The 27,108-nt window shown below is 34.0% G+C and overlaps 2 protein-coding genes across 7 annotated transcripts in view; one reads left to right on the top strand and one right to left on the bottom strand.

The window, feature by feature from the left end:
* The window catches only part of LOC123676653 (synaptotagmin-7), a 317,805-nt gene that overhangs the window by 37,303 nt on the left and 253,394 nt on the right, over positions 1-27,108 (top strand). The window lies entirely within an intron of this gene.
* Positions 735-5,472, bottom strand: LOC123676655. The gene is made up of 2 exons (XM_045612752.1): positions 5,336-5,472; positions 735-1,126 (listed from the first exon to the last, which is right to left on the bottom strand). Exons 1-2 carry the CDS (start codon positions 5,441-5,443, stop codon positions 893-895), a joined length of 342 nt encoding a protein of 113 aa, XP_045468708.1. The 5' UTR covers positions 5,444-5,472; the 3' UTR covers positions 735-892.

The following is a 27,108-nucleotide window of genomic DNA, read 5'->3' as shown; positions in this document are numbered from 1 at the left end:
AAGAGGCATAATGATATTAGCTTCGAATTGGGAACAAGTCATCGAACAAAATGGCAATTAGAGTTTGGTGTTTATACAGAAATAATGGATTTCTTGTTACTACATATTATGTTCCATGCGTGCTATAGTATGGATTGCATTGGTATAATTGATAGTAGAGTTCACTAACATAGATTTTTTTAATACTCCAGTATTATCAATTAAGTAGAGCAGTTATGTTCATGTTTTTTCCTAGTTTGAAAAGATTTTCAAAGGCTGAAGCACAGTAGCTGCTATTAAGAAACACTATTTTTTGCTAAAACGAAACTTTGTTTGAATTTGTATAGTCAACAAACAAACCGGTAGAGTACAGTAAGATTGTGGAAGTAGGATTAGGATAGTCCAATGCACTATTTCACACGTACTACACTTCACTCTTCCCTGCATCTATCTGTAACTAGCACAACCGGTTTACCTCATTTAAGTAGAGAAATAATAAGTACTCTACTACCAATTATACTAGTGTAAAATGGGCTTATCGGGTGGATAAGGAGATTCATTCAGCTAGTGTAAATTTATGATACTCGCCCAATCGATAAACAGTTATTATTTAGTCATATGGTCTCCAAGGGTGTAATGAGCTGATAAATGAATGGACGAGCGCTCCAAAGCTTACGACGCCAAGTTGGTCATTTTTTCTAGTTTTTCGTTGTTGTGGGGTACCAAACAGGAGAAGCGAAAAAATAAACAGTTACTGCAATATCATAATAGTTTATTGTAACACATAGAAATTTATTTGAAAAGTTATTATGGATATTTGCGAAATTTTTTTTCTGCAGCGCTATCGTTCAGTTGGTCATTATAAATCTTGGGTTTTATCGAATCATTCCGGTTTGAAGTTTCTTGACTGATTTCAGAAACGTCCGGGAACTCCTTGTGCGGGGAATCCAGGTTGTCCGGGATAAGCCTGTTGTCCTGGGTAGAATTGTTGAGGGTATTGTTGGTAAGGGTTATAAGGGTTGTATGGATTGTATGGGTTGACTCCGGGGACTGCTCCTGGAAGACCACCTGGACCGGCAGCGCCAGGCAATACTTGGGCAATGCTGAAGCCGAATAGGGCTACGACGAGAGCGAAACAGATGAGGGCCTGAAAAATTGTAAACGAATATTTGTATGTAGTTATCAGCAAGACAAGATAAGAATATTTCACTCCACTGTTATATATCTGGAAGAAAGTTATATCTTTATACAGGGTGAGTCTTTGACTTGTACATATATTTTAACCGAAGGTTCCTGAGGTCAAAAGAAATACTTTTTTCATTTACCATTTTTTCCGATTCGGCCCTGTTAAAAAGATATAGCCATTTTAAATTTTCAAAATGAGCTAATTCACCCCTGAAAACCGGAACACTGAAGTTTTCTCAAGCATAAGATACACCTTTTGAACCTTGGAAATAAGCTACTAAATTAGAAAAACCATCATAAACTCACGTTTAACATTCCATTTGTTGAACAAAGTAGTGTTTATAATAAAATAAATGAGTTATTCCAATTTCGTTGACGCTAAAGATTAAATATTCTTCTCTTGATTTCTATTTCATTTTCGATAATTATAACGAATTGAGCTCGCTACCACCCATATTAGCTCTGATACTCATATCCATTCATTCATTATATTTCATTTATATGATATCGTTGTTAACAAGAATTGGCATTTAACCTTAAAATCTCAAATCAATAATATTCATCTATGAAAGTTTTAACACAGACTATAGTAATCTGTGGTTTTAAGTTTGAATTTCAAATTTCGAGTGATGCCAAATATAAACACAGCAGTTCTATGTTCTAACCTAAAATTCTCATTAACAGTTTCCACTGTTATTGTTATAAGATATTTGTTATGAAATGAAGCATTTGATTTGTTCCAACTATCTCATAAAAATATTGAAATGCATCAATATTTTTGAAGCCATCAGTATGAAAATATGGAAATATGTAAAATATTCTGGCTCTGTAATCAATGGAAAATGTTAGACTCCACTTGTAATCAAATTTGTTCTTAATGTGTACCTACATTATAGCCAACTTTACTACTTAATTCATCTTGATTTTGGAATTGAAAATAAATGAGAAGTATTCAATTTAAATATCCACAATAGAATATCCAGTTTCTTTCAACTCACCTAATTTGTTTTCACATTAAAACAATTATGGCCCTCTTGGAAGTATGTCAATCATATGCTCTTAGGATGAATTTATGGAATAGCAAAACAATAAAAGTATTCAAACAAATGAAAATTTGTCTAGTATGTACCTAGTCCTAGTGGTATGTTTCGATGTGAGTTTGAATGAGCCGAAGAAGAATACAGTATTGTTCGATAGCAGCAGTCTTTAGTGGGATATTGATTGTTGTCATTATAATGGGACTATTTTGTGAAAAGTTTTTTAAACAATGGCTTTATGAATAATCTGGACTCTTCAAAAAGAATGTTGATTTTAGTGAAGTATCTTCTTATTATCAGAGCTGTGCCAAAGCTCAGTAATTTGTAATCAAATCGAGGAGTTGAGGTGAGCTTATTCACTTTTAAAACTTCATTTTCAAACTAAGTTGGCTAGTAGGTACTTCAATTCTAAAATCTGAGACGTGACATCATAGTAAATATTCATTTCTGTGGTTTTTTTTCCACAACAGAACAGAGTTGCATTCAGCCAAAGTACCCAATTTTTTGAATTTCACAGATAATTTTTTTTTTTTAAGATCAAGTTATTCGAAAACGGCGCTTTGTACGAGAAAACATGAAGAATACTTTTATTTTTCAAATTAGCCAAATATTCTTCAATGAACATTCAAATTACTCTTAAGAGTTAGATTCTTCGAATTTCTGGTATTTTTATGTGATGTAATGTTCATAATAAAGAAACAGAAGAATGTGTATGGAATCTTGTAATCGAATAAGATGTATCACATCAAAAAAAAGCTATATTTCAAAAATAATTTCCTTCGATACAACCATTTACGAGATATAGCCGAAAATCACATTTTTTTAACGATTTTCAACAGCCTGTATCTTTTTAACCGGGCCGAATCGGAAAAAATGGTAAAGGAAAAAAGTGTTTCTTTTGACCTCAGGAATCTTGGGTTAAAATATATGTACAAGTCAAAGACTCACCCTGTATATAGGGTGTTTTTTTTTCTAAGTATATAACTTTAAGTTGGCATTACTGTTCAAGATGGCGTAGATTCGTCGAATGGGCCCAAAATGAGATTGCCGTTGTTCTCGATTTTCATAAGCGAATTTTGTTTAGCGATGAAGCGCACTTCTGGTTGAATGGCTACGTCAATAAACAAAATTGCCGCATTTGGAGTGAAGCAAATCCTCAAGTGTGTGTCGAAACACCGTTACATCCAAAAAAACTGACTGTTTGGTGCGCTTTATGGGCTGGTGGAAGCATTGGTGCGTACTTCTTCAAAAACGATGATAGCCAGAACGTTACAGTCAATGGTGATCGGTATAGAGCCATGATTACTAACTTTTTCATTCCTTAATTGAACAACCATGATGTCCAGGAGCTGTGGTTCCAACAAGACGGCGCAACATGTCACACAGCTCGTGCCAATATCGATTTATTGAAAGAAACGTTTGGTGACCGCCTACTTTCCCGTTTTGGACCTGTGAATTGGCCTCCAAGATCTTGTGATTTAACACCGCTAGACTACTTTCTGTGGGGTTATGTAAAGTCATTGGTCTACGCGGATAAGCCACAAATCCTTGACCATTTGGAAGACAACATTCGCCGTGTTATTGCCGATAGACGGCTACAAATGTTGGAAAAAGTCATCGAAAATTGGACGTCCAGATTGGACTACATCCGAACCAGCCGTGGCGGCCATATGTCAGAAATCAAATTTAAAATGTAATGCCACAAGATTATCTTGCGGATAAATAAAATTCATTTCAATCGAATAATCCATCGTTGGTTTATTGCAATTTAAAGTTCTATAGCTCTAAAAAAAAACACCCTTTATATTATTCAATTCAATTTTGAGAAAATTTGTATCTATTCTGCTCAAATATTTGTTATTTTATAATTTGCACCGAGAGTAGTCATAAAATTTGAATCCATGATATGTTGTTCGTGGAAATGAATTGAGTTTTTTAAGCCTCAAACCAAAGATTATCTTTCGAAACACGGATATTCGAATTTGATCAATTATTTGACTAATTGAAATGCATAGTGTTTTTCTTCTTTGATTCGGTGCCGATAGAAAATTCGATATATCTTGAAAATATACGATTCCCAAACATATTTTGAAAACAAGACAAACCAAAAAGATTTCAAACTTCAGATTTTAGATTCATGAATGGGTGTAATTCATCAAATGATTGCGTGGGATATTTAATTCCAACAATTTCTCCAATATTATATATGGAATTGAGCATGAATGTTCTAATTTATTGTGAAATATAAATTTCAAGACTGTGCGAAAGAATATTATTTCAATACAAATTTGAACAATCGCGCAAAATTCTCTGATTTCACTTCAATGCTTTCCCCGCTTTCTTCTTTTATATTTATTCTCCAAATACTTATCATCTTCTAAGAAATAAATATTTGTATTCGGATTCAAATATATCTTCAATTGTTTCTGAATGAAAATCTTCAAAATATCATATTATATTCAACTCAGATATGATCTCAACTAATTATCAAAGAAAAACATAATTGATTAAAATATTAGTCGACTTTTAACTGTGTTGTATATTTGAGAAGAAAACGATCAACACTATAACATACTCAGTTTTGTGGAGCTTTATGTTTGGAAAATTGACAAACTACAGATTGATCTCTTGCTATGTACCTATAATAGGAAATTTTGAAGCATTGGTATTAGATGAAGCAGATATGATATTTTAGAAAACGGCAAAAATGAGTTATAATGAGATTATTTATTATTGAAATACTGAAGTATTGATTTTTATTTTGATCGGAACTAATAGTTTCTATTCCAAGAGAACATGAAACTTTGAATTTCATGTCTACTTTTAGCAAGCTTCTGGGAATAATAGTGTCTGCTTCATGGTTCTCATATTGATTTGCGATATAATACTAATCAATTTCATGAAATATCATTTCGAAGTCTAAAAAGAAAGGAATACGAAAAAAAAATGAAACTTAGAATTACATTCAAATTTTCCGCAATGATTTCATCGAAACAGATAAGCTGTTCTAGTGTTCTATATGGGAATATAACTTTCCAAGTGAATCCGAATCATGATTTTGTAACATTTCATCAAAAAAAATCTTTAGATCGAAACGAAAAAACTACAAATTATAAAGAATTGAAATTTCTTACCTTGGACATCATGATGAATAATAGATGGTTAGTTTGCTTCGATGAAGGAAAACGAATATACTGTTTCAAAAAAATCACCGAGCTCTTATATACTGAAGTTCTATCCATCCTTCATTTCGTAATTCAACGAATGTGCTCAAATTTACGCGTGTTTTTATTGGACCATAATAAAAAATCGGTTTCTTCTATTAGAATATGCGTGAGAAATTGACACATTCGTGTTAAAATTTTATTACTCTATCGTAATTGTCATGTTTTATGGTAGGTATTCTTCATTTGATTTGTGTAGTTGTGCAGAATGTAATTCGAAATATTTCCGCACTCCAGAGGAACCAACATTTGTTATATCTTTTCAATACGATACTTACGAATTTATCATGTATCTATCTCCAAAGTTTTTCTGAAGTTATTGATATTTAGAAAGTTTAAATCGTGACTGATTGATGACTTTTTTTTTTCAATAAAAACGATATTTTTCTTTTTTGTTATTCACTTCAAAAAATGAAAGAATTTTAAAATCGATTATTTTGGTTTAATTAGCTTTTAAACTTTTTAAAGTCTATTTGTATTTAAATTTCTTTTACGTAAAAAGTCCGGAAAATAGGGTTTTTTTGGACGAATAGACAAAATTCCAGGACTAGCGTAAGCGAGTCCTGGAAGTCTGTGAGTCCAAAAAAACCATTTTCGGACGTGTTGCGTACAATATTTTTTCGGCAACCATGTAGAATAACACTATCGCTGCAGCTTTCTATATTTTATTGCGATTGCGATCAAAAAACATGCAAATTTTTGACAACTAATTTCATATGAACTGTCAGCCGTTATCTCGGTTGCTATGGATTCTATGGTTCTTTTCCGGCCTAGTCCGGGAAGTACGAACTTTCCGGACTAGGCCGGGAAATACTACTTTCTCAGAGAAAAAGCGTCCGGGAAGTGAGCACTTCCCGGACGGTTGCCGAAAAAGAAATTACCGCGAAAATAATTAAGATATTCTCATAATAATTCTTAGATTTGACAACCAACAATGCCAAAAATTTACGAGTATGAAAAACAGATTCCTGGAATTGGTACATGAAAAATAACACTAAAGATAAACTTTATCAAGATATGATAATGATTATGATTGATATTTCCCTTCCACACTAAATTGTTTGTAGGCATGTTTTATTTATGTTTTTTCTGTTGTTGTTTTTGAAATGTAGATACCTTGTTGTGCATATTAGAGGTGCACAAGATTGACTTGAATGTTTGAGATTGACTTGAGTTTGACTTGAAATCAAATCAAACAAGTCGATTTTTCTGGGTAGAATGATTCAAGTCGAATCAAACCGGGCAATGGTTACAGGTTTTGAAATTCAAACTGATTGTCAAACTAGTTTGAAAGAGTTTGATATATAATTCATTTAGTAGATATACCTTGAATGGGTGAAATATTTATGTTGAATATAGTAAGTACCTACGAAAAATACCTTCATTAATTTGAAGCAAAAAAACATACATTATTTATTTTTTTTTCAATCAACTCCAACTTATCACCTCGAAATGCTTCGTGAAAATTTCTTAATTCAGTACTTATTACAAATTGAGTGAATGCCTTGAACAAGAAATCTGGCACTATAGCCCCCTGCTAATAAATATTACAAGTACAATAAAACAAACCCCATATTTTTAACTTTAAGAATAAAGAAGCTGCCGTCCAACTATTTTGATAATTTTGGATCCAACGTTTCAGGTCGTTACTACTACAAATATTACTTAATCTAGAAGGTGTTGTTTTCTGCGAAAATTCTACTTCATACAATTTTTTATGGCTCTTTATCAATTGTCGTTGAAGAACAAGTTCCACTATTGGCATTTTATACCGTTCATTTAATATAATATTTACTTAAATTTTACATAATTTGCACTTTCCAATTCTTATTGTTTTGGAATCGCCTGCCGTAACATCAAAAAAATCTGTTAATTTCTTCTTCTTGTTGATTAATTTTAAATCGTCTACAGATTTTTCTCATAGTTTTTAAGAGCCCTCTTCCCAATGGATATGATTGGGAAGAGGCTGATTGGGAAAGAGTTCTCTTCACGGATGAGTCTAGATTCTGCCTCTACCATTGTGATCGACGTTCTCTTGTATACAGACGTCCACATGAAAGATATGCTCTGTGCAATTTCCTGAATACTACTGGTTTCGGGGGATGATCGATTATGGTATAGGGTGGAATATCTTTGACTGCTCGCACAGACCTAGTGGTCGTTGATAATGGAGCTATGAATGCTGATAGGTATATAAGGAACATTCTTGAACAGCATGTAGTGCCATTTGCCCCATACATTGGTGAAATTTTCATTTTTATGGACGATAATGCCAGGCTCCATCGTGCGCGCATCGTTCAGGAGTACCTTGAAGATGTTGAAGTCTCTCGAATGGAATGGCCAGCAAGAATTCCAGATCTCAATCCGACTGAGCAGGTTTGGGACAACCTCAATAGAAGGCTGAAAAGTTCAGAAAAGCATCCAGCTACTCTTAATGACTTAGGAATCCAACTCAGAAAAATCTGAGAAGGATTAGATCAGAACATTTTAAGATCACTCATTTTGAGTATGAACCGTCGTTGCCGAGCTGTAATTAGCGCAAGGGGTGGAAAAACCAAGTATTAAATCACTTATCAGCATTCCAGTATTTTGAAAATTGTTTATTTCTCTTCTTTCACATAAGATTCGCTGGAATCCTGAATTTTTCTTCCATTTAATGTGCCTTGTTTCGTTCAAAACCTTCCCGAGAGAACATAAAAAATAAGTTATAAAGTCAATGTAGAGTTAACTTTCATTAAAATTGAGATTTTCAGAATGTGTGTTAATTTTTTTGCGCAAAGTAGTTTGACTCGAAATGCATCTCTAGTGCAAGTACAAATATTTATTTTTGACAAAATGATTGATATGTACCTGACAGAATCGTTTTTCAATTACCCCTTCTCACAAATAAAAGAAATCTACGCCCTTGACTCATTCCATTACTCATTTTTCCTAGCAAGCTGAGTTATACGCAGTTCATTTTCAAATGTTCAGCGGTCTATCCAGGTTTCTGTTACCTCCAACAACTCCAAGAACAGGTAATATAGCTAGCGGTTCATTTATCACAAGTTGTTGCCTCGAACTTCACTGGCTGCACTCAACGAAACATGAAATATTAGCATTATTAAACCTCCAGAACGGAAATGGAGTGCGCTGAGTCGGAAACAAATTTATACAATTTCGTTGCAGACTAGCGTCAACGCGAAATAGATCATTTGTTATTCTATTATCGCGAATGCTTCGCCAATTCTAGACCGGAAAAGGTGTCTTCGAATTAAAATGTGGGTCTCGGACTAGTTCTGGAAAAGATTGGGGTTTTCATGCTTCCCCAATAAGGAATTGATGTAATTCAAACAACTTCACATTCTCTCCAGTCTAATACATCGTAAATTTTTGGTCTTCCTCAACTAGGAGCTGTTGATTGTACCCCTCAAGAAATATGGAAAATAACTGTTCATGCACTTCTGATAACAACTAGATATTGTACCACATTTCAAACCTAAAAACCTTAAAAATGATAACATCGATCTGGCAGTTATCCCAAACCTACACAAAAAAAAGTTACAATGGAAAATGATGTACGATAAGTTTACTAATGATAAATTTGTTTTTGCTGCTTAGTCATAAGTTCATTTTTTTGTTCATTTTTCTTCGAAATTTCGAATGTAATGATAGGAGTTTCTTAACAGGAACAGAAATTCCATCAAATTTGCATGAAAAAACCTGCAGGTCGCAAAGCGATAGTTTCAGGCGTTCTGGAGTTATGGCCGAAAGAAGATATTTTTCAACTGATGCACGGCGAAAAACCAAATTTTGTCTTTAAGTTCTGACAGAAACAGAAATCCCATCAAATTTGTATGAAAAACCCAAAAGGTCGCAAAGCGATAGCTTCAGGCGTTCTGCAGTTATGGCCGAAAAAAGATATTCTTCAACTGATGCACTGAAAAACTAAATTGTGTCTTCTTTCGGCCATAACTCCAGAACGCCTGAAACTGTCGCTTTGCGACCTTCCCCATCCTATTATCACATTTGAAATTTCGGAGTAAAATGAACAAAACAATGTACTTCTGACTTAGCGCCCCCTATCGAAAGCAGCAAAAACAAATTTATCATGAGTATATTTTGTCCTCAATCAACAAGATATTATCTCTTAGACGAGATCTGATTTGCTCAAAAATGTTGAGCCAAACTGACGTTACAGGCATTTCAATCAGTCAGATTTCTCCTTTTTCCCTACCCTTATTTGATGTCGTAAAATCGAAAGTAATAATTCAAAAAGATAGAGAATTTTCATAGGATTACAGTGATGATTTTTTTTCTTCAACTTTATATGAAACATTTTCGAGTGAAATTCATTTTTCTACTCGACTATAGCTATTACGCCCCCTAGCGGTGCAGATATGAACTTCAAAACAATTTCCAGTGTGTTTTCTTGTACACTTTAATGGTAAAATTGTTTACCGCAAGTCTCTACGATGAGTGGATCCTGAGATATAGCCGCTTACCTCGCTTATTTGCTCACCCTGTACAACAATTATCTTCTTACGAGATAATTATTTATACTATATGTTTACTGTGGAAGGACAATAAAATAATGCAAGAAGTGTACAGGGTGGGCAAATTTCGATGTTTTAGCACTACAACTTTTGAACCAGAGGAGATAGACAAAATCTGATACCCACTTCTCGATCTCTTTTTCTGAGAAACTAAAAAGGGTAGTTTTCGTTTTTGGCCACCTTCTTTTGTTTTCGAGTTATAAGCGAAAATTGGAAAAATGGCGAAATCGAAAAACAGTTATACTTCCGCTAATACTGATGATAGAGCTCTGAAATTAAAACATTATACAGGCACTTTTTTACGTAGAATCCAGTGACGTGCTCGAATTTTCAAAAGGGTTTTTAATTACGAAGCTATGACCCAAAGTTATGTTTTTTTAAATGGGAACACTAGATTTTTGTGCCATTTTCTGAAAGCTTAATTTCTCCTGATTTCAAAAATATATAACATCGTATGATTCGGATCAATATAAATAATAGAAAATGGCCAAAAACCTCTTTTCACCTAAGGGTCTCAATATTTCTCTGGTTTCAACTGTTGATGAACACAGAAAAATTGAGCTTTCTATAACAAGAGCAGTGTCCTTCCGTCAATATGATTATTTCTATGCTTTTCACTTATTTCTACAAAATTCGAATCTAGATGTTTTATAAATTTTTTATCTAAAAATTGATTTGGAAATAACGGAGAAACCACAAGATCGAATTTTTCAATCGAAAGAGTTGTATTGAGATGCATGTATCAGGAGATTATTTACATAGGTCTCCAGAATCAATACGCACAAGTACCAATCCATTTTAAACAGCATATGAAACAATGCATATCTGATTGAACTCAACATTTTAATTACGAAGGGACAAACAAGAAATAATATTTAACCTAATAATGACAACAATTGCACAATGCACAGTCGACACCTCTTCTCGATATTTCAATAGATGAATATTTGAAACTGTGTTCGAGCTACCTAGGAAACTTTTTCCAAGTTCGTTTATCTTTTCGAAACTATTTGTATAAAATAAATATAATAATAATAATATAGATTCGAATTTTGTAGAAATAAGTGAAAAGCATAGAAATAATCAGATTGACGGAAAGACACTGCTCTTGTTATAGGAAGGCTCATCAACAGTTGAAACCATAGAAATATTGAGACTCTTCAGTAAAAAAAGGTTTTTGACCATTTTCTGTCATTTATTCTGATACAAATCATACGATGTTATATATTTTTGAAATCAGGAAAAATTAAGCTTTCAGAAAATGGCACAAAAATCTAGTGTTCCCATTTACAAAAACATAACTTTGGGTCATAGCTTCGTAATTAAAAACCCTTTTGAAAATACGAGCACGCCACTGGATTCTACGTAAAAAAGTGCCTGTATAATGTTTTAATTTCCGAGCTCTATCATCAGTATTAGCGGAGATATAAATGTTTTTCGATATCGCCATTTTTCCAATTTTCGCTTATAACTCGAAAACAAAAGAAGGTGGCCAAAAATGAATACTACCCTTGTTAGTTTCTCAGAAAAAGAGATCGAGAAGTGGGTATCAGATTTTGTCTATCTCCTCTGGTTCAAAAGTTGTAGTGCTAAAACATCGAAATTTGCCCACCCTGTACAGACGTATCATAAATCGTAATAGAATACCTATTACGGAACGATTACGAGTAGATGAAATGATTCGGAACCTCCTCACCTGACGTCATTTATAGGTAAATTAAATATACTATATACTATGGTAAACAATACAGGAAAAGAAAAGTTAACGTTGCAGAGCTAATTAGTTTAAAAAAAAAACATCCGCGAACATTGAATCTCAATTATAGATAATTGTTTTGTTTCGCCTTCTACAAATATTATTAAATATTTTTCTATTGTGATCTGTTTTTTATGGAAGAAGTAATAAATATTTGGAAAAGCTTATCTCAAGCAATGTGTTGCTGTGTGAGGGCATTTCAGAATATTTGCGACAGCTAATCCAAACCGATCATACGCCGACCCCCAGCACGCATGGCCACCCCTTCCAACCCCAAAAACCACCCCCGAGTCTGCTACAGCGGCCCAGCCTCCAACTCCAGTCGTGAATGAACTATGTTCATGGCGAGGAAAGCCCATCTATAGTCCATGTAGTTTTTCTCTGTGTGCATTCTCGTCTTTTCGCCGTTCTTATATTCTTACGCGACCCCAGGCTCATCGCGGACAATTTTCCTCTTAGATCCTGCTGTTCTTCCTGTCGGTGACGTTCCACCGTTCCTCTTATAGCTTTTCGAACTTTGATGTTGAACTTTACCACTAGTGGAGGTTTGAGTCTCCCGTGAAGATTTCAAGTTGTTTTTAACAGTGCGTTGTTGATATTGTAATTGTTACTATTCGTATTTAGCGGTGCGTTAGTGTTGTGCATCTTTTGCCTTTATTGTTGGTCTCGCTGAAGGAAAATTCCGAAGGTTTGATGATCGTTTATATTTTTTTTTACAATGCAGATGCTCAATTCTTTGAAAAATCAAAAAGTCTCGTTAATTTTCGAAGTAATACAATTTCTTTTCATTGTTTACATATGATTATTATAAATATGACAATCGAGAATACATCGAAAACAAAGGCTTTGTGTTTTCTGATGTGAATTTCACATTTCATATAATACATTTTAACATCGTTTGAATCTCGGTTTGAATACATCTGGCCAGAATTCTAAATGTAACTTGAAACAGAATAAACTGGGTACAATTCAAATATTATTTTATAATTAACACCAAAATTTAATGGAATTACTGCTATGTTTCGATTAGTTTTTATATTTTCATGAAACAACCACTGAATAAAATAGGAGAATCAGGCAGAACTATTTTTTTAAATTCCCGACAGATGTATTCATCAAATTTCACCAATTAATCCGTTAGAGATCAAGTAATAATGTTTTTTCAGAATATAAATATATTCTTCACTAAATAATTCTTATGCCTTGAAGTCATTCGTAAGAATGTAACTTGACAAATTTCGACAGAATGCCGACGTTTCGATTCATTCAAAATATTATTCCAAATGTGATTCATTCATTGTAGATCCTTGATAGAAATTTCAAAATATAAATTATGTCGTACATGAATAAATCAATTCTTCCATATGCTCAAATGTTTGATGGAATTGAAATTCACCGATGTATCAAAAGTAAAGAAGAATTGCTATTCACACACTGCCAATATTATATTGCTCACTGAAATATCTGATATTGAAGTCTCGTCGTTCATGTTGTGCCAATTAAATGTATTAACATCTCCCACCCCGGAAAATCAACTCGGTAATTGTTTTTTCTACTTAGTGCGAAAAGTAATACATATTCTTCGCGATTTCTGATGTCCTTCCATCATATCAACGAAGTTCGAGTGAGCTATCATATGCGGAAGATATTTTCTTACTATCGTTTCAGGTATTATGTGTTTTCAAAAGATAATTACAATTTTTTACAAATATTACTCCTAGTTCAGACGTTAGGTGATGGAAAAATATAATATTCTTACTAAACCAATTACCTACATGATCCGTTAACAATATAGTGGACTGCTCTTCTTAAACGATTAGTAAATCACGCATAAGATGGTTCATGAGATAAGAACTCTGTGAACTATTTACACTTCACAAAATAAGGTGTGTTTCCTCGAATAGTTCATAACACTAGTAAGCTCAAATTGCGCTTCAGGTATAGTACATCCAAAGTCATTTGAACTAGTCCTTAGAACAGCTTGGCTAGATGTCCCTTTGATGAGGATACTGATGCAATCCGCTAAATACCGGGGTATATTTGAAATTGTTGTTAGGTAATAAATTCACTGGCCCCAAAGGAATTTCTGGAAACTTGAACAACCCATGTATAATCGAAATATTCTGGCTTCCTCCAAGGGACTTTGGATATACTATACACAATTATTTGAAATAATTCATTTGACAACAATAACAACATTATTTCTATGAATGAAAATACTCAGATATTCTGATATTATTCCGATATAAAACATTGAATCTCTTGTTGAAAGACCGATCAGATTCAGAATGGCTTCAGAAAGATGAGATTTAGTACGACAAAAACTTTTCTGACAGTTTTGTGATTAGTTTACTCAGTTCAGATTGAGCGCGCGTCGAAGATGGACATTAGCAAAGAGAAAATACCCCATATGATAAATTTTTTTTTTGATGAAGGCGAAAATGCAAACCAGGCGGCTGGAGAAGCTCGATAAATGGGTACCACACTAGTGAACGCAGTGAAATGGTGGCCAACCTAGGATTAACGGCCAGGAAGGTTTTGCTGTGTGTTTGGTGGGATTGACAGGAAATTATCTACTATGAGCTGCTCCCCAACGGCACAACTGTCAACTCGGAATTGTACTGTCAACAACTAGACTGTCTGAAGGAGGTAATTGCCCAGGAGCGGCCAGCTTTGGCCAATAGGAAGAGAATTGTTTTCCATCAGGACGACGCCAGGAAACACACATCGATAGTGAATCTCCAGAAGCTCCAGGAGCTTGGTTGAAAGGTTTTTTTTATGCATCCACATTATAGTCCGGACCTGGCACTAAGTGATTACCACCTGTCCACGGCGAAGAATTTTGCTGGTGAAAAATTCGCTTCAACAGAGGTTTGTGAAAATCGACTGTCTCGATTTTTTGCCAATAGGGACGAAGGCTTCTATGAGAGAGGCATAATGATTTTACCTTTAAAATAGCAATAAGTTATCAAACAAAACGGCTTATTTTTGACCCAAGTCGGATCATTCTAACTATACTAAATCTAACACGTATGTCATATTCCTTATCTTCAATAATATGAATAAATTCTCTTTGTAGTGGAATAAGTTTAAAATGAGAGGTGTTGATTCACTCATCTAGGCGACGTTTCGCAACTTTATTGTTGCTTGTTCAAAGCTCTACAAAGAAACACATAGATAAATACCTACAATAACAATGAAAAATGTAACCTCACAATACCTCGGAAGTGGAAAACGTCCGTCAATCCTTCATTCAAACTTTGGGAAAATTGAAATTTCATTTAATAAAAAATCGCACAAGTCAACGTATTGCTAGTCATATGATAATAAATAAACAAATATTCGCGAGTTACGCTGGCGTAAATTTTAAACTTATTCCACTCCCAAGAGAATTTATCCATATTCTAACTATACTGAATGAAGCCATGTTTTTCTTGCAAAAATAATAGATTTCTTTTCACTACACCTTATACTCAGACACAAACAATTGTACCTACCAATTCTACGTACTTAATATGTCTGAGTGATTCTGTTAATTAATTGTAATGGATCTTGCCTTTATCGTATCATCTAGTTAAGGTCTTACTGTTGGTTATCAAGAAAGCTGGGTCGTTAATGATATTGGGTTGGGAAAACAGAGCGACGCTAAAAACGGAACTAATAATTATACGTTTTCGATAAGAAGAACTGAGTTTTCAAATGTTTGAAGAAATAGCAACTCAAACCTCTCAATTAGAAAGTTTTATATTAGGTTAGTAATATCGTTAACTCATGTCTCTAGGAAAAAAAGGAAGCAACTGGGAATAGCCTTCTTTAACCTCAATTTTATTATAATTTTACTATCACTGTATCACGACCCATTCAACTATCAGTAATAATACGATTTTATCGAGTAAAAGGCAAATTGAAATTATAAATAATAGTCTAGAGCTAGAGCTATAGAAGTTTCACAAAGGAAGAAACCCGTAAAACCCGTTATTAAACATTCATTCATACATATTGAGTTGTATTGATTTTTTACAGCAGAGTAACTATAATTGGCCGTATTCGTTGAAAATGCAGTCACAATGAGCAATAAATGAATTCCTAATCGGATTTGTGTCTATTCTAAGACGGTCTCATTTTTCATAAAAAAAAACACTGGAAATTTAACCACTTGGCGTTGAGGATTCATTGGAGACCACTTGACTGTTTCTAAGAATATAGTATGTTAACGGATATTTTATTCAGACGGCATAAATATTTCTTTTTTCTTGATTTGTTTTTTTTTTTTGACATATATACAAACTGAATTTCACCTTAGTCTCGGTTCCGAACTAATGATGAAAAATTCAATTAGAACTACGTTGCGATACTAAGTGAATTCTTTCACTACCAGGACTATAATTCTAATGAGTTTCCAGTTTATCAGTTATTCTTCCAATCCAATTTCATTATTGATATAGGGATTTCACCATGCTACTGAATTATTGTGTAGACTCCACTGCTGTCTTCAGATGGAATCACACTTCATATAAATAAAAAAATTCATTCAATATTCCACATAAAATTGTAGGTATGGTTCCTCATCAGTTAGTGGGACCTCATTGTCATTTTATTATGCACGAAATATTGATGTGATTCTTCCAAATGAGCAGACAAATTGACGCTTAATAAGGTATACTGTTTGTTGCATTTTTCCTATTTGAACCAATAAAACTGTTGTTATAAATAGTCTTACCAACATAAACTGCTCTCTGTTTCCACACAGTACCGCACTGTATAAGGATGTAAGGGAACAGGGCAAAGGATTGAAATGGAACAAAATGGGACTTATACAATACAAACTATCCTTCTAATGAACTGTAATCCTAATATATTTAAAATGTCCGTGAATGTAATCAAAACCATTTTATTAAACACCGAAAACTTTATACTACCAAACTTTAACTTTTCTTTCCGATAACCATACATCTCATTGCTCAATCTAACAAAACATACGTCTCGATAAACATCATAACTTAAAAAGGGCTAAAACACTGTTCTATAAAAATTCTGACCATTTCAGTGGTTGCCGATTTTTATCCATCAAATGTTTAGTTATGAGGAATAAAATGTTTCCTTTCTTATATCTGAATGGTTTTTTTGTTCCTTCTTTGATAACTTTTCAGTTTCTGGCAAGCTCTTTTCGTTTGCACTTCTAAGAATTTTGGATCAATTATTTAATCTGAATATTTGTTTTGCAATGATGCCTAAACGCAAACCTAGTGCGTATGAGGCCAATAGGGCTATTAGTATCAGGCTAGTCATCAGAGAGATGTTGTGAATATCACAAGGCATAGTTTCCCGGCTCATCCATCGAGAAACTGGAAACGTCACCGAGAGGCCGAGAAGTGAACGTCCAGCACTTACCTATAATTCATGCACAAGATCGATTTCTGGATGTGTTCACAAGTAAAGAACCTTTGAGTAATTGTCGAGTTATGCAACAGTGGCTTTGGAACGCTTCTGGTAATTTGCTTCCTATTGAAACAGTTCGTCAACGACTTCGAGGTGTTAAGCTACATTCTCTACGACTTTTGAGAAGGATTCCACTAACTCGAAATCATATGCGACTTTGATTGGCATGGGGCACTGAGCAAGTGAATTAGAACGCTCAATGGAGATCTGTATTGTTCACAGATGAGTCAAGATAAGGAGGGTATTCAGATAGTTTGTACCTATCCTCTGGTGCCCAGAAGTTCATCCGTTCAGAGTTTATCTAGTTACCGTTTGGGAGGAATTTGTTTCAATAGACGTACATAATTGTAGGGCCTTGAGGCTACCATAAATGCGCAATTTTGCATAAAGCAGGCCATTGACGATATTATTTCTTTGTTTCATGCTGCTATTGCGCCAAGTTTTCATTTTTGCACGAGATAATGTGCACCTCCATCTTGCCAGAATTTTCGATCAAGCTCTGGTAATCCATGATACTCCGCATTTGGATACTTCAATCCTATTGAACACGCTTGTAATTAGCTACAAAGAGCTATGAATCCTGATCATTCATTTTACTCAAATCTTCTTTTTGTTTGAGGTCCGGAATTTACATTCCCTTCGCTTCTAATTTCATTTCTTCCATTTTCTGCTGTTGTCTGATCGGAAGGCTTTCCTCCCTACTTCATGTCACTTTTTTCTTCTATTTAGTTCTCTGAAAGAAGTATTTCCTCTTATCGGTCTTTCTTACTCTGATTTGTATTATCTTTCTTAATTCTTTATTCTCGTGCTCTTTTAGCGTCTCTATGGTCTTCTTTGTTTATTGACTATTTCTTCAATAGTTTCAATTTTTATTTCTTCTCTGATTTGTTGGTTAGTTATATACCATGGGGCGCCAACCGCTGTTCTTATTAATGAATTTAGTGTACTTTGCAACTGATCATTATTATTGTCCTTCGTATTGTACCAGGTAACTCCTGCATACGTAATGCTTGGTATTAGCACTATTTCTATTATCTCCAGCTTGTTTTCTAAATAAAGTTTACTTCTAGGGTTGAGCAATGGGTACAGTCTGCCGTGCAATTGCCTTGTCTTTTTTCTGTTTTCTTCTATCTGTTTGTTAAAATTTATTCTTTCATCCAGTATTACTTCCAGATATTTTGCTTCGTTTGTCCATTCTATCGTCTGGTTTTCTATTTTGACGTTTTCTGATTTCTCTTTCTTTACTGTTGTTTTTCCGAAGTAGATTGCAACTGTTTTCGATGTGTTCACTTTGAATCTCCATTTCTTGAATTATTCCATCAGTCCGTGTTCGTAATAACCCCTCTATCGCCGATACTCCGTTGGTCCTCTAATTACTGGACACCCTGTAAAGAGCTAGCATTCGTGAAAAAAATATAATGGTATTTCTACGATTCATTATAGTTATCGTGGAAACTCAGTGATTCACTACGCAAACAATCCCCTAATCTTTATCCTTCTTAATACCATAAATTTGAAAGCGTTGAAAATGATGGCTACATCTGAACTGAAACAAATACGACAAGAAAAATTACAACTACAGCTAACAGACTCTCCTTCAACGCAAAATAAAATTCAAGCAGAATTGAGTTGTGTTCATTAACGGTTCTCTTTTAACTTCAGTCTAATGTTGTCAGCACTGAGTAAGATGGATGAATCCTCTTGTTGGAAGGTTTGTACATAATTACCCTCGTCGTTGTGTTGACCCTACGAACGACTGTTTAATTTGAAGAAACATTGAGAGAAATTCATTTAATGGGTGGGATTCAGCCAGACCTTCATTCCTATTTTATGAATGCGTATAATTTATTTCCAATCACGATAAATATCGTATAAATTATAAAGGGTGAATATGCAAATGGGATTTAATTATTGCCAGTCGATATATGCTAAATGGGGTGTGATTATTGAATGAGTTTTTCCTTGATTGTTGTTTTGTAATTTTGGAGTGTGTCATAATTTATAATCCTCCTTCAGAAAAGTATTGACGTATCAGAAGCTTCATTCACCTTTTATCACTTGTCGATTATACTATCTCGATGCCCAATTCTAATGAAACAATAATCCGCCAGAAATTCAGCATGAACATTGGAACGATTATCTCAGAAATATATGCAAACTAAATTTCAACTTAATCCTATCTGTTGTTACGGAAATATTAGGCATTCATTCTGTTGAATTTTCAACGAGGATGAAAGCAACACGAAGTTCTGCTCGGAGCTGAAGTTCGTTCATTTATAACGGCGCGTAAAAAGCCCTCTTTATCGAATTTGATTTTACTGAGATATTGAGTTTTTTCGACAAAGCTCATTTTCTTTCGATCAGTCGAGATAGAGGATAGAGAAAACATTGTGATCACTTCTTGTCCCCCGATTAAAAAATTTACACTCGCAAAACACATTTCAGAACATCCTGAATAATTTTGGTTTGTCTGTCTGTTTGTTCGGGCATCATTGTAACAGCCTTAACTTCGAGAATTTCAATCCGAGTTTGATGAAATTTGGTATGGATATCTAATTTTGGCTGTCATACTCCCATACAAATTTCAGATTTTTTTTTGGTTGGCAACAAACAAAACTGCCGCATTTGGAGTGAAGCTAATCCTCAAGTGTATGTCGAAACACCGTTACATCCAGAAAAACTGACTGTTTTGTGCGCTTTATGGGCTGGTGGAATCATTGGTCCGTACTTCTTCAAAAACGATGATGGCCAGAACGTAACAGTCAATGGTGATCGGTATAGAGCCATGATTACTAATTTTTTCATTCCTGAATTGAACAACCATGATGTCCAGGAGCTGTGGTTCCAACAAGACGGCGCAACATGTCACACAGCTCGTGCCACAATCGATTTATTGAAAGACACGTTTGGTGACCGCCTAATTTCACGTTTTGGACCAGTGAATTGGCCTCCAAGATCTTGTGATTTAACGCCGCTAGACTGCTTTCTGTGGGGCTATGTAAAGTCATTGGTCTATGCGGATAAGCCACAAACCCTTGACCATTTGGAAGACAACATTCGCCGTGTTATTGCCGATATACGGCCACAAATGTTGGAAAAAGTCATCGAAAATTGGACGTCCAGATTGGACTACATCCGAGCCCACCGTGGCGGTCATATGCCAGAAATCATATTCAAAATGTAATGCCACAAGATTATATCGCGGATAAATAAAATTTATGTCAATCGAATAATCTATCGTTGTTTTATTGCAATTTAAAGTTCTATAGCTCTAAAAAAACACCCATTATTATTAAATTACAATCGCTATCACAACAAACTGTCGAATGAGTAATATTTTGTCATGTGTAAACATATATCTGTTAACGATATATTAAATTGGCATTAATACTTGACTAAGGCTTTGTGTGTTGGTCCTGTTATCGATGGTCTCATTTACATAGTTAATAGTTACATAGTAAATCAGCCAGTATATTACCAGTGGCCAAAACATCGCTGGAAATGCCATTATTCCATCCAATCGTTCTTTTAGCTGGTCTATTATGAATCTGAAATGATCTACTTTTATTTCATATGTGCCAACATTCTTCGTAACTGTTCACGCTTTAGTCTTGACAATCTCACAATACAAACTCATAAGTGACAAAGTGTGTTTCGGGTTTCCATTGTCGAATATAAATATTTCATATCCCCTAATAATACAACACAGGGGAATTCTCTTCTATCCAACAGTGCCTCACTGTGTCATTCAGCATTTTATGGGTAATATTCCGAAGGTCATAACAGTTCCACATGTCAGTTCAGGACGTGTCGTCTCCAGTTCTCATTACCAACGTACTGAGCGCATCACGTTTTAGACTACCTCAGTATATGCGAAATAAATCCTTGTCCCGTAGGATAACATGTCAGAAATTCGTCACGCGTCGTCTGGAAACAACAAACCTGCTTAGTGGATCCCAATGATGTAGTCGTGACTGGAACAGAGACAGAACCCAGTTCCATTTATCGGATTCACAACGTTGGTCCTAGTTCGTATGGGAGAAGTGAGGTTTGATGACGACAAATTCATTCCTCGATGAAGACTCTATTGAATATTGATTGGCAGTAAAATACCTGACAGGTGCTTTACTCGAATTTTCATCTCAAAATATTTTTTTAATAGATCAAAATTCCAGTATATACCTATATCATTTCTGAAAATTGTACTCAGTGTGAAGCGTTCTAAGGTCCGCTATACAGAATACAATTTTCCACTTATGCAATAGGTATATTGTTTTATTCAAATCGAGTATCGAGTACAAGTATAAACAGATATATATCAACAATTTCTATTCCCAATATACAACAATAGAAATGAATTTGATAAGGGGTGTGGGAAATTGATAAGTGTTATAATGTCACTCTTCTTTATTTCATTTAGTCGACGTTTCGATACCGATGGGGACCTTCTTCAGGACTCTACAATAGCAATAGAAAACAGTCAAAACATGGTACATCACAAAGCCTTTAAAAATAGAATATACCGAAATACAGAGTTATAAAGATCTTATATGAACACAAATCAATAGTTCTCAAGAAAGCAACAAAACAAGAACAACAATTTTAGCGAAAAAAGATCTGATACTTCGTTAGCAAAGGAGTAGAAATCAATTATAATATGTAAATAAAGCGAACAGAATAATCAAATGAGAGGTTGTCAAAAATGCTGTCAACCAGACTTGCCACAGAATACACGCACATGAAAGATGAAACATGAATAGCATTGAATCACTTTGTTCGCAGCAATTCACTCTCACCGAACTCAGAAAAAATGCGATTGTTAAAATGAAACCGAAATCCAATCCACTCTCACCGAACTGGTCTGGAACATAGGAATCATCTTCACGTTATCCCTACGACTGCAGAACTTGTGGAAATTCTCCCTCCATGTGATTCATTCCCCCTCCCACTGAACTGGTTAAAATGAATCAAATAAGAATAGATAGAGCTAATATTGAGTACATCCCTTCTGTAATTCATCGAACAGGTTTGGCGGTTGTTTTTTTTCTAAATAGTACATACCGAAATACAGAGTTGTAAAGATCTTATATGAACACAAATCAATAGTTCTCAAGAAAGCAACAGACAAGAACATCAAACGCCAAACCTGTTCGATGAATTACAGAAGATGTAAACAATATTAGCTCCATCTATTCTTATTTGATTCATTATGACCAGTTCAGTGGAAGGGAATTCGATGAAACACATTTGTTAATCGTTTACTTGATTTGTACAGTTTTAGTTATTTTGAATTTTCTTTTGGTTGGTTATTAATTTTGTCATTTTGAGAATTGGAATTATGTATATTTCAAGACAAAAATAAACTAAATTTATCATAAAGATATATTATTGTGACTTGTCAATTTTTCGATATTTGTATTGAATATCCTTCATCAAGTAGACTCGTTAAACCTTTATAATTTTTTTCAATAAATTCACTATTCAATGAGTTACGCAATGAGGGACATCTCCAAAAATATTAAATGTGAATAACTCTTCTGAATAATTTGACATGAATGAACTTAATATGTCTATAGCAGAACATCAGGGTGAGTGGATTACCTACCAAAATGGCGTTTATCTCGATCTTTGGATTTCATCGAGTGACTGTTCAAAACCCAGCATTGATATCTAATGGCTCGATTTGATAGGAGCACGTGTGCGTCCTCTTGGATATCCATCCTTCAAGACTTTCTTTTCGTTCTTCACATTTAATTAAAAAACTTCAATAAGAATGGATGTTGTGCAACATGATGCTTAATTCATGACAAGAGATACGACGGAGGTCAACAAGATGATGAATTTTCCAAACAGGATGAATTTTTCATGGCAGTGGCTTGAAGCATTCTACCAGCGGTGCTCTTGTGAAACCATTGAATGTCTAAGAGGGTTGAATGACTCTCCAAATATTAATTTCTTTTTCCTTCCATTTGCAGTGAATCTGTTAAAATGTAATCGACAAATAAAGAAAGAAGTTTCATTAGAGAAATACATTATTGAAAATTATCCGTCTGTTGCCATCTATAGCTGATTTCGCTAAATTTTTATTTGTATGAAATTTATTATCTACTAACATCAATAACATGAAAGTTCTGATCCTCCATTTTCGGAGATCTCTATCTATCCATTGAAACTACTAAACGTTAGGGCTGATGATTTTTTTCCTAATCGTTCTGAAATGCCTAATTTATCGGACCGAATCCGTTGCTATGCTTATATAATACCGTTTGAGCGGTCAGTTTAAAAATAAGTAAGTTCTGTTTCACGCTTGAGACCATCGATTTAATTCAAGTTTTCACTTTTATTCTTTTGAAAAGTTTTTCAATGTAAAAAGGGGAATAAGATTAAGTTTTCATTAAAGGAAAATATACGCAAAGTATAACTTTCCGAACGAAAATTTTTTTTTCAAGAATTTTCAAAGGCTGAATATCCGGTTTACCTATATGAAATTGTACATAAAGATTTGTAAAATATTGCTCTTCGACGGAAGTTGGAACGATTGTAATACCCATAATTCTTACTGAACATTAAATCATTTTGGCAACCCCGAACCTTATTATTTTAAGTTCAGACACTGAAGGTTGTAAAAATATATCAATATATTTATGAGAATTGAGGTGAAAAGGTGATGGGAAAAGCAGATGACAGCACTATAAGACGGTCGATCTTTTTTTTCTCAAAATTATATAGTTGTCTCTTCTGTAATGATTTTTTGTGGGGTTGTTACGAATATTTTAAAAATATATCAGGGCTTTGTAGATTGAATATAACATGTTTGTTTTTGCGAAAAACGAAAAGTAACAACATTTCTTCCTTTCTTTCATTCGCAAATTGAAAATATTGTTTTTTCAGAATGTAGATCATTGTTTAAAGGAATAATATGAAAATCTCATAAAAATCGGTGGTTGTAAGAGGAGAAATCCATAATTTCGTTTTGAACTGAGCAGTCATCTTGATGGTATTCCCTCTTTAAAGTTTGAATCCTTGCAATTTACAAAAAAAAACTTTCAAATTTCATATATACTTAAATTCATATGAATAATATTTCAAAATCGTTGCAGGTTGATTAAAAAAAATTCAATCACCTTGAGCGCTCGCAAAATATAAAACGGATTTTCAAATTACAATGGTATAAAAACATTTTCTGACAATTTTTTCTTCATTCGAACTACTGGTTTCCTGGAAAATGGGAAAGTGCTCGATGCACAATATACCCCATCAATTTCATGATTTTCAAATTGATCTTTCAAAAAGTAATAGATGGCATTATGTTGAAATAATTGATTAATTTGAGTACTATTTTTATGGCATTACGCAGGCAAAGAAGTTTTGACATCAGATTTGTTTTCAGAAGCAAAAAAACAACATGCGAAATTTTGTGAAGAAATTCAATTAATACAAATTCGAACAAAATAGAAAAGACTATTAACTTCGCGCCAATGCTTCTCATTATTTATTCCTAAAATATAATTTACGTAGGCTACTAAGAACAAGAATTGTGATAATTTTCATCAAATATTCATATATTCAATCGAGAATAATATCAGCGAGATAGCCTGGATGTACAAGCGTTTTAATTTCATTTTGTTCTATCGGAAATCCATGAATATCTGATGTCAAGTAATATTCCCTTTCGAAACCTCGCCTCTCGAACAAACATGGCACAACAATTTCGATTCGTTTCCTAATCGAAAATTGCCCTGCTGTTTCAGTAAAAGACTGCATGAGTATTTATGTTCCATTTCGAAAATTTCACCGTAGGGTGCCATATTTGAAATTGAATTCGATTCAGGAGCAGCCTTTATTATTATCAACTTGATAGACGTTCAATCCACTTGAGTATTTGTGTATCTCTTATTGATTATTTCTTTCTGAAAAACGTAATTCCAAATGCTATTGGTGGCTAGAATTTAATATAATGATTTCTGTGTGAAGACAATATGGATACGTAGCCCTCGAAAAGAGTAGTACGCAATATATTTTATTATTATTAATACTTTATTTGCTTTAATACATACACATATGTTCAGCATCGTCAATGTACAGAAAAAAATATATAAAGCAATGATGAAATGAAACAATTATATTATTATATAAATAATTAAATGTACAGGGTGTTTCAGGTGATCGAGTTTACTGGATTTTGTGGCTTATCCTTTGAGTAATATTGGAAAGGGACTCATCTCAATGATAATATTTCACACGGGCTATCAAAATATGGTATTGGAAAAACTATCCAACCAAGGCATCGAAAGTTATTGAGTAAAATAAAAACCATTTTTCCGAAAAAAAATTTTTGCAAATTTGACAGGTTCTCAAAATAAGGTCTAAGAACAATTTCTCACCAATTGCTTCTTCATTTTAACTTCCGGTTTTGTAGAATACAGAAAAATATGTTGCAAAATACATATACTTCATAATATTTGGAGAAAAAACTCATCTTATTAATTAATCTTCAAATAATTTTGAATGTAATAATACAATTACATAACATTTTACCATATGCAACTAGTTGAAAGAATTAGTACATTTCATAACGATATTTAGTTTCAAAAAGTGTCACTCCAGATGTCGAAGTCTGAAGAAAGAACTCATTACGGAATAATCATTATGAGACATTCACCCTCTGATTTTACACAAAGCATCTCCCCTTGGAAAACCGAAACTTTTCCTTGCGAAAATTCTTCTTTTATGGAACGTTCAGACGTTATCCGAAGCTTCCGTTAATGTTGAACTATGAAGTGATTCCCAGAAAAGAAGAGAAGGGAAGGATGAGAGGGGGAGACCTAGGCTCCGATAGAGATACACATACTTTTTATCTGTGCGGTCCATCAAAGCGTAATGTAGAATGCAGTCCTTGGTGCGCGCAAAGGAACAAGACCATTTTGTGAATTGGGAACATTTTTCAAAGCCCTCCTGTCACAAGATGATTTGATATTTTTGATTCATTTCACAGACAAAAACTGTTACTGATTACTTATGTGATAAAAAGGAAAAATACTTTTCTGATATTGAATTTTCCAAAAAAAAAATCTCTCATCTTATGAAGCCTTTATGTTCCATAATTTGAATATCTCCGAGATAAGAGGAAATAATAAAGAATATGTCTGTTCGAAATACATATATCGATAGTTCAAATAACCCACACCAATGGACCAGTTTTGTTAATGCAATATTATATTGGGATAGAATGCCCAATGGATAGAATTAATGCATTATAGTTATTCTGATATATCAACATCAAATATTTGTGACTGCGTTTCATTCTTGCAGAAGCTTTCATCATTTATTTAATAATGTGAAACTGTGCTCAGTGCCCGTGAAAGCATACTTTCATATTAATGTGCCAAGGTTCGGGTAGATTTCATCAAGTGACTCAGATCTTCTTTTTGTTTAAGGTCCGGAATTTACATTCCCTTCGCCTCTAATTTCATTTCTCCTATTTTCTGCTGTTTTCTGATCGTTATTATTGTCCTTCGTATTGTAACAGGTAACTTTTGCATACGTAATATTTGGTATTAGCACTATTTTTATTATCTTCAGTTTGTTTTCTGAAGAAAGTTCACTTTAAGGGTTGAGCAATGGGTACAGTCTGACGTGCAATTGCCTTGTCTTTTTCCTGTTTTTTTCTCTCTATTTGTTAAAATTCATTCTTTCATCCAGTATAACTCCCAGATATTCTGCTTCCTTTTTCCATTCTATCGTCTGATTTTCTATTTTGACTTTTCCTTCTTTCTCTTTCTTTACTGTTGTTCCTCCGAAGTAGATTGCAACTGTTTTCGATGTGTTCACTTTGAATCTCCATTTCTTGAAGTATTCCATCAGTGATTTCATCAAGTCTGAAACTAACATACTTCAAAAATCGCCTCTGTACTTTTTCTAAACCGGAAATGTGAACACCTAACCCCGGGCTC

Source organism: Harmonia axyridis, chromosome 3, assembly GCF_914767665.1.
Source record: "Harmonia axyridis chromosome 3, icHarAxyr1.1, whole genome shotgun sequence".
Lineage (NCBI taxonomy): Eukaryota > Metazoa > Arthropoda > Insecta > Coleoptera > Coccinellidae > Harmonia > Harmonia axyridis.
This window is presented reverse-complemented; position numbering and strand designations above follow the sequence as displayed.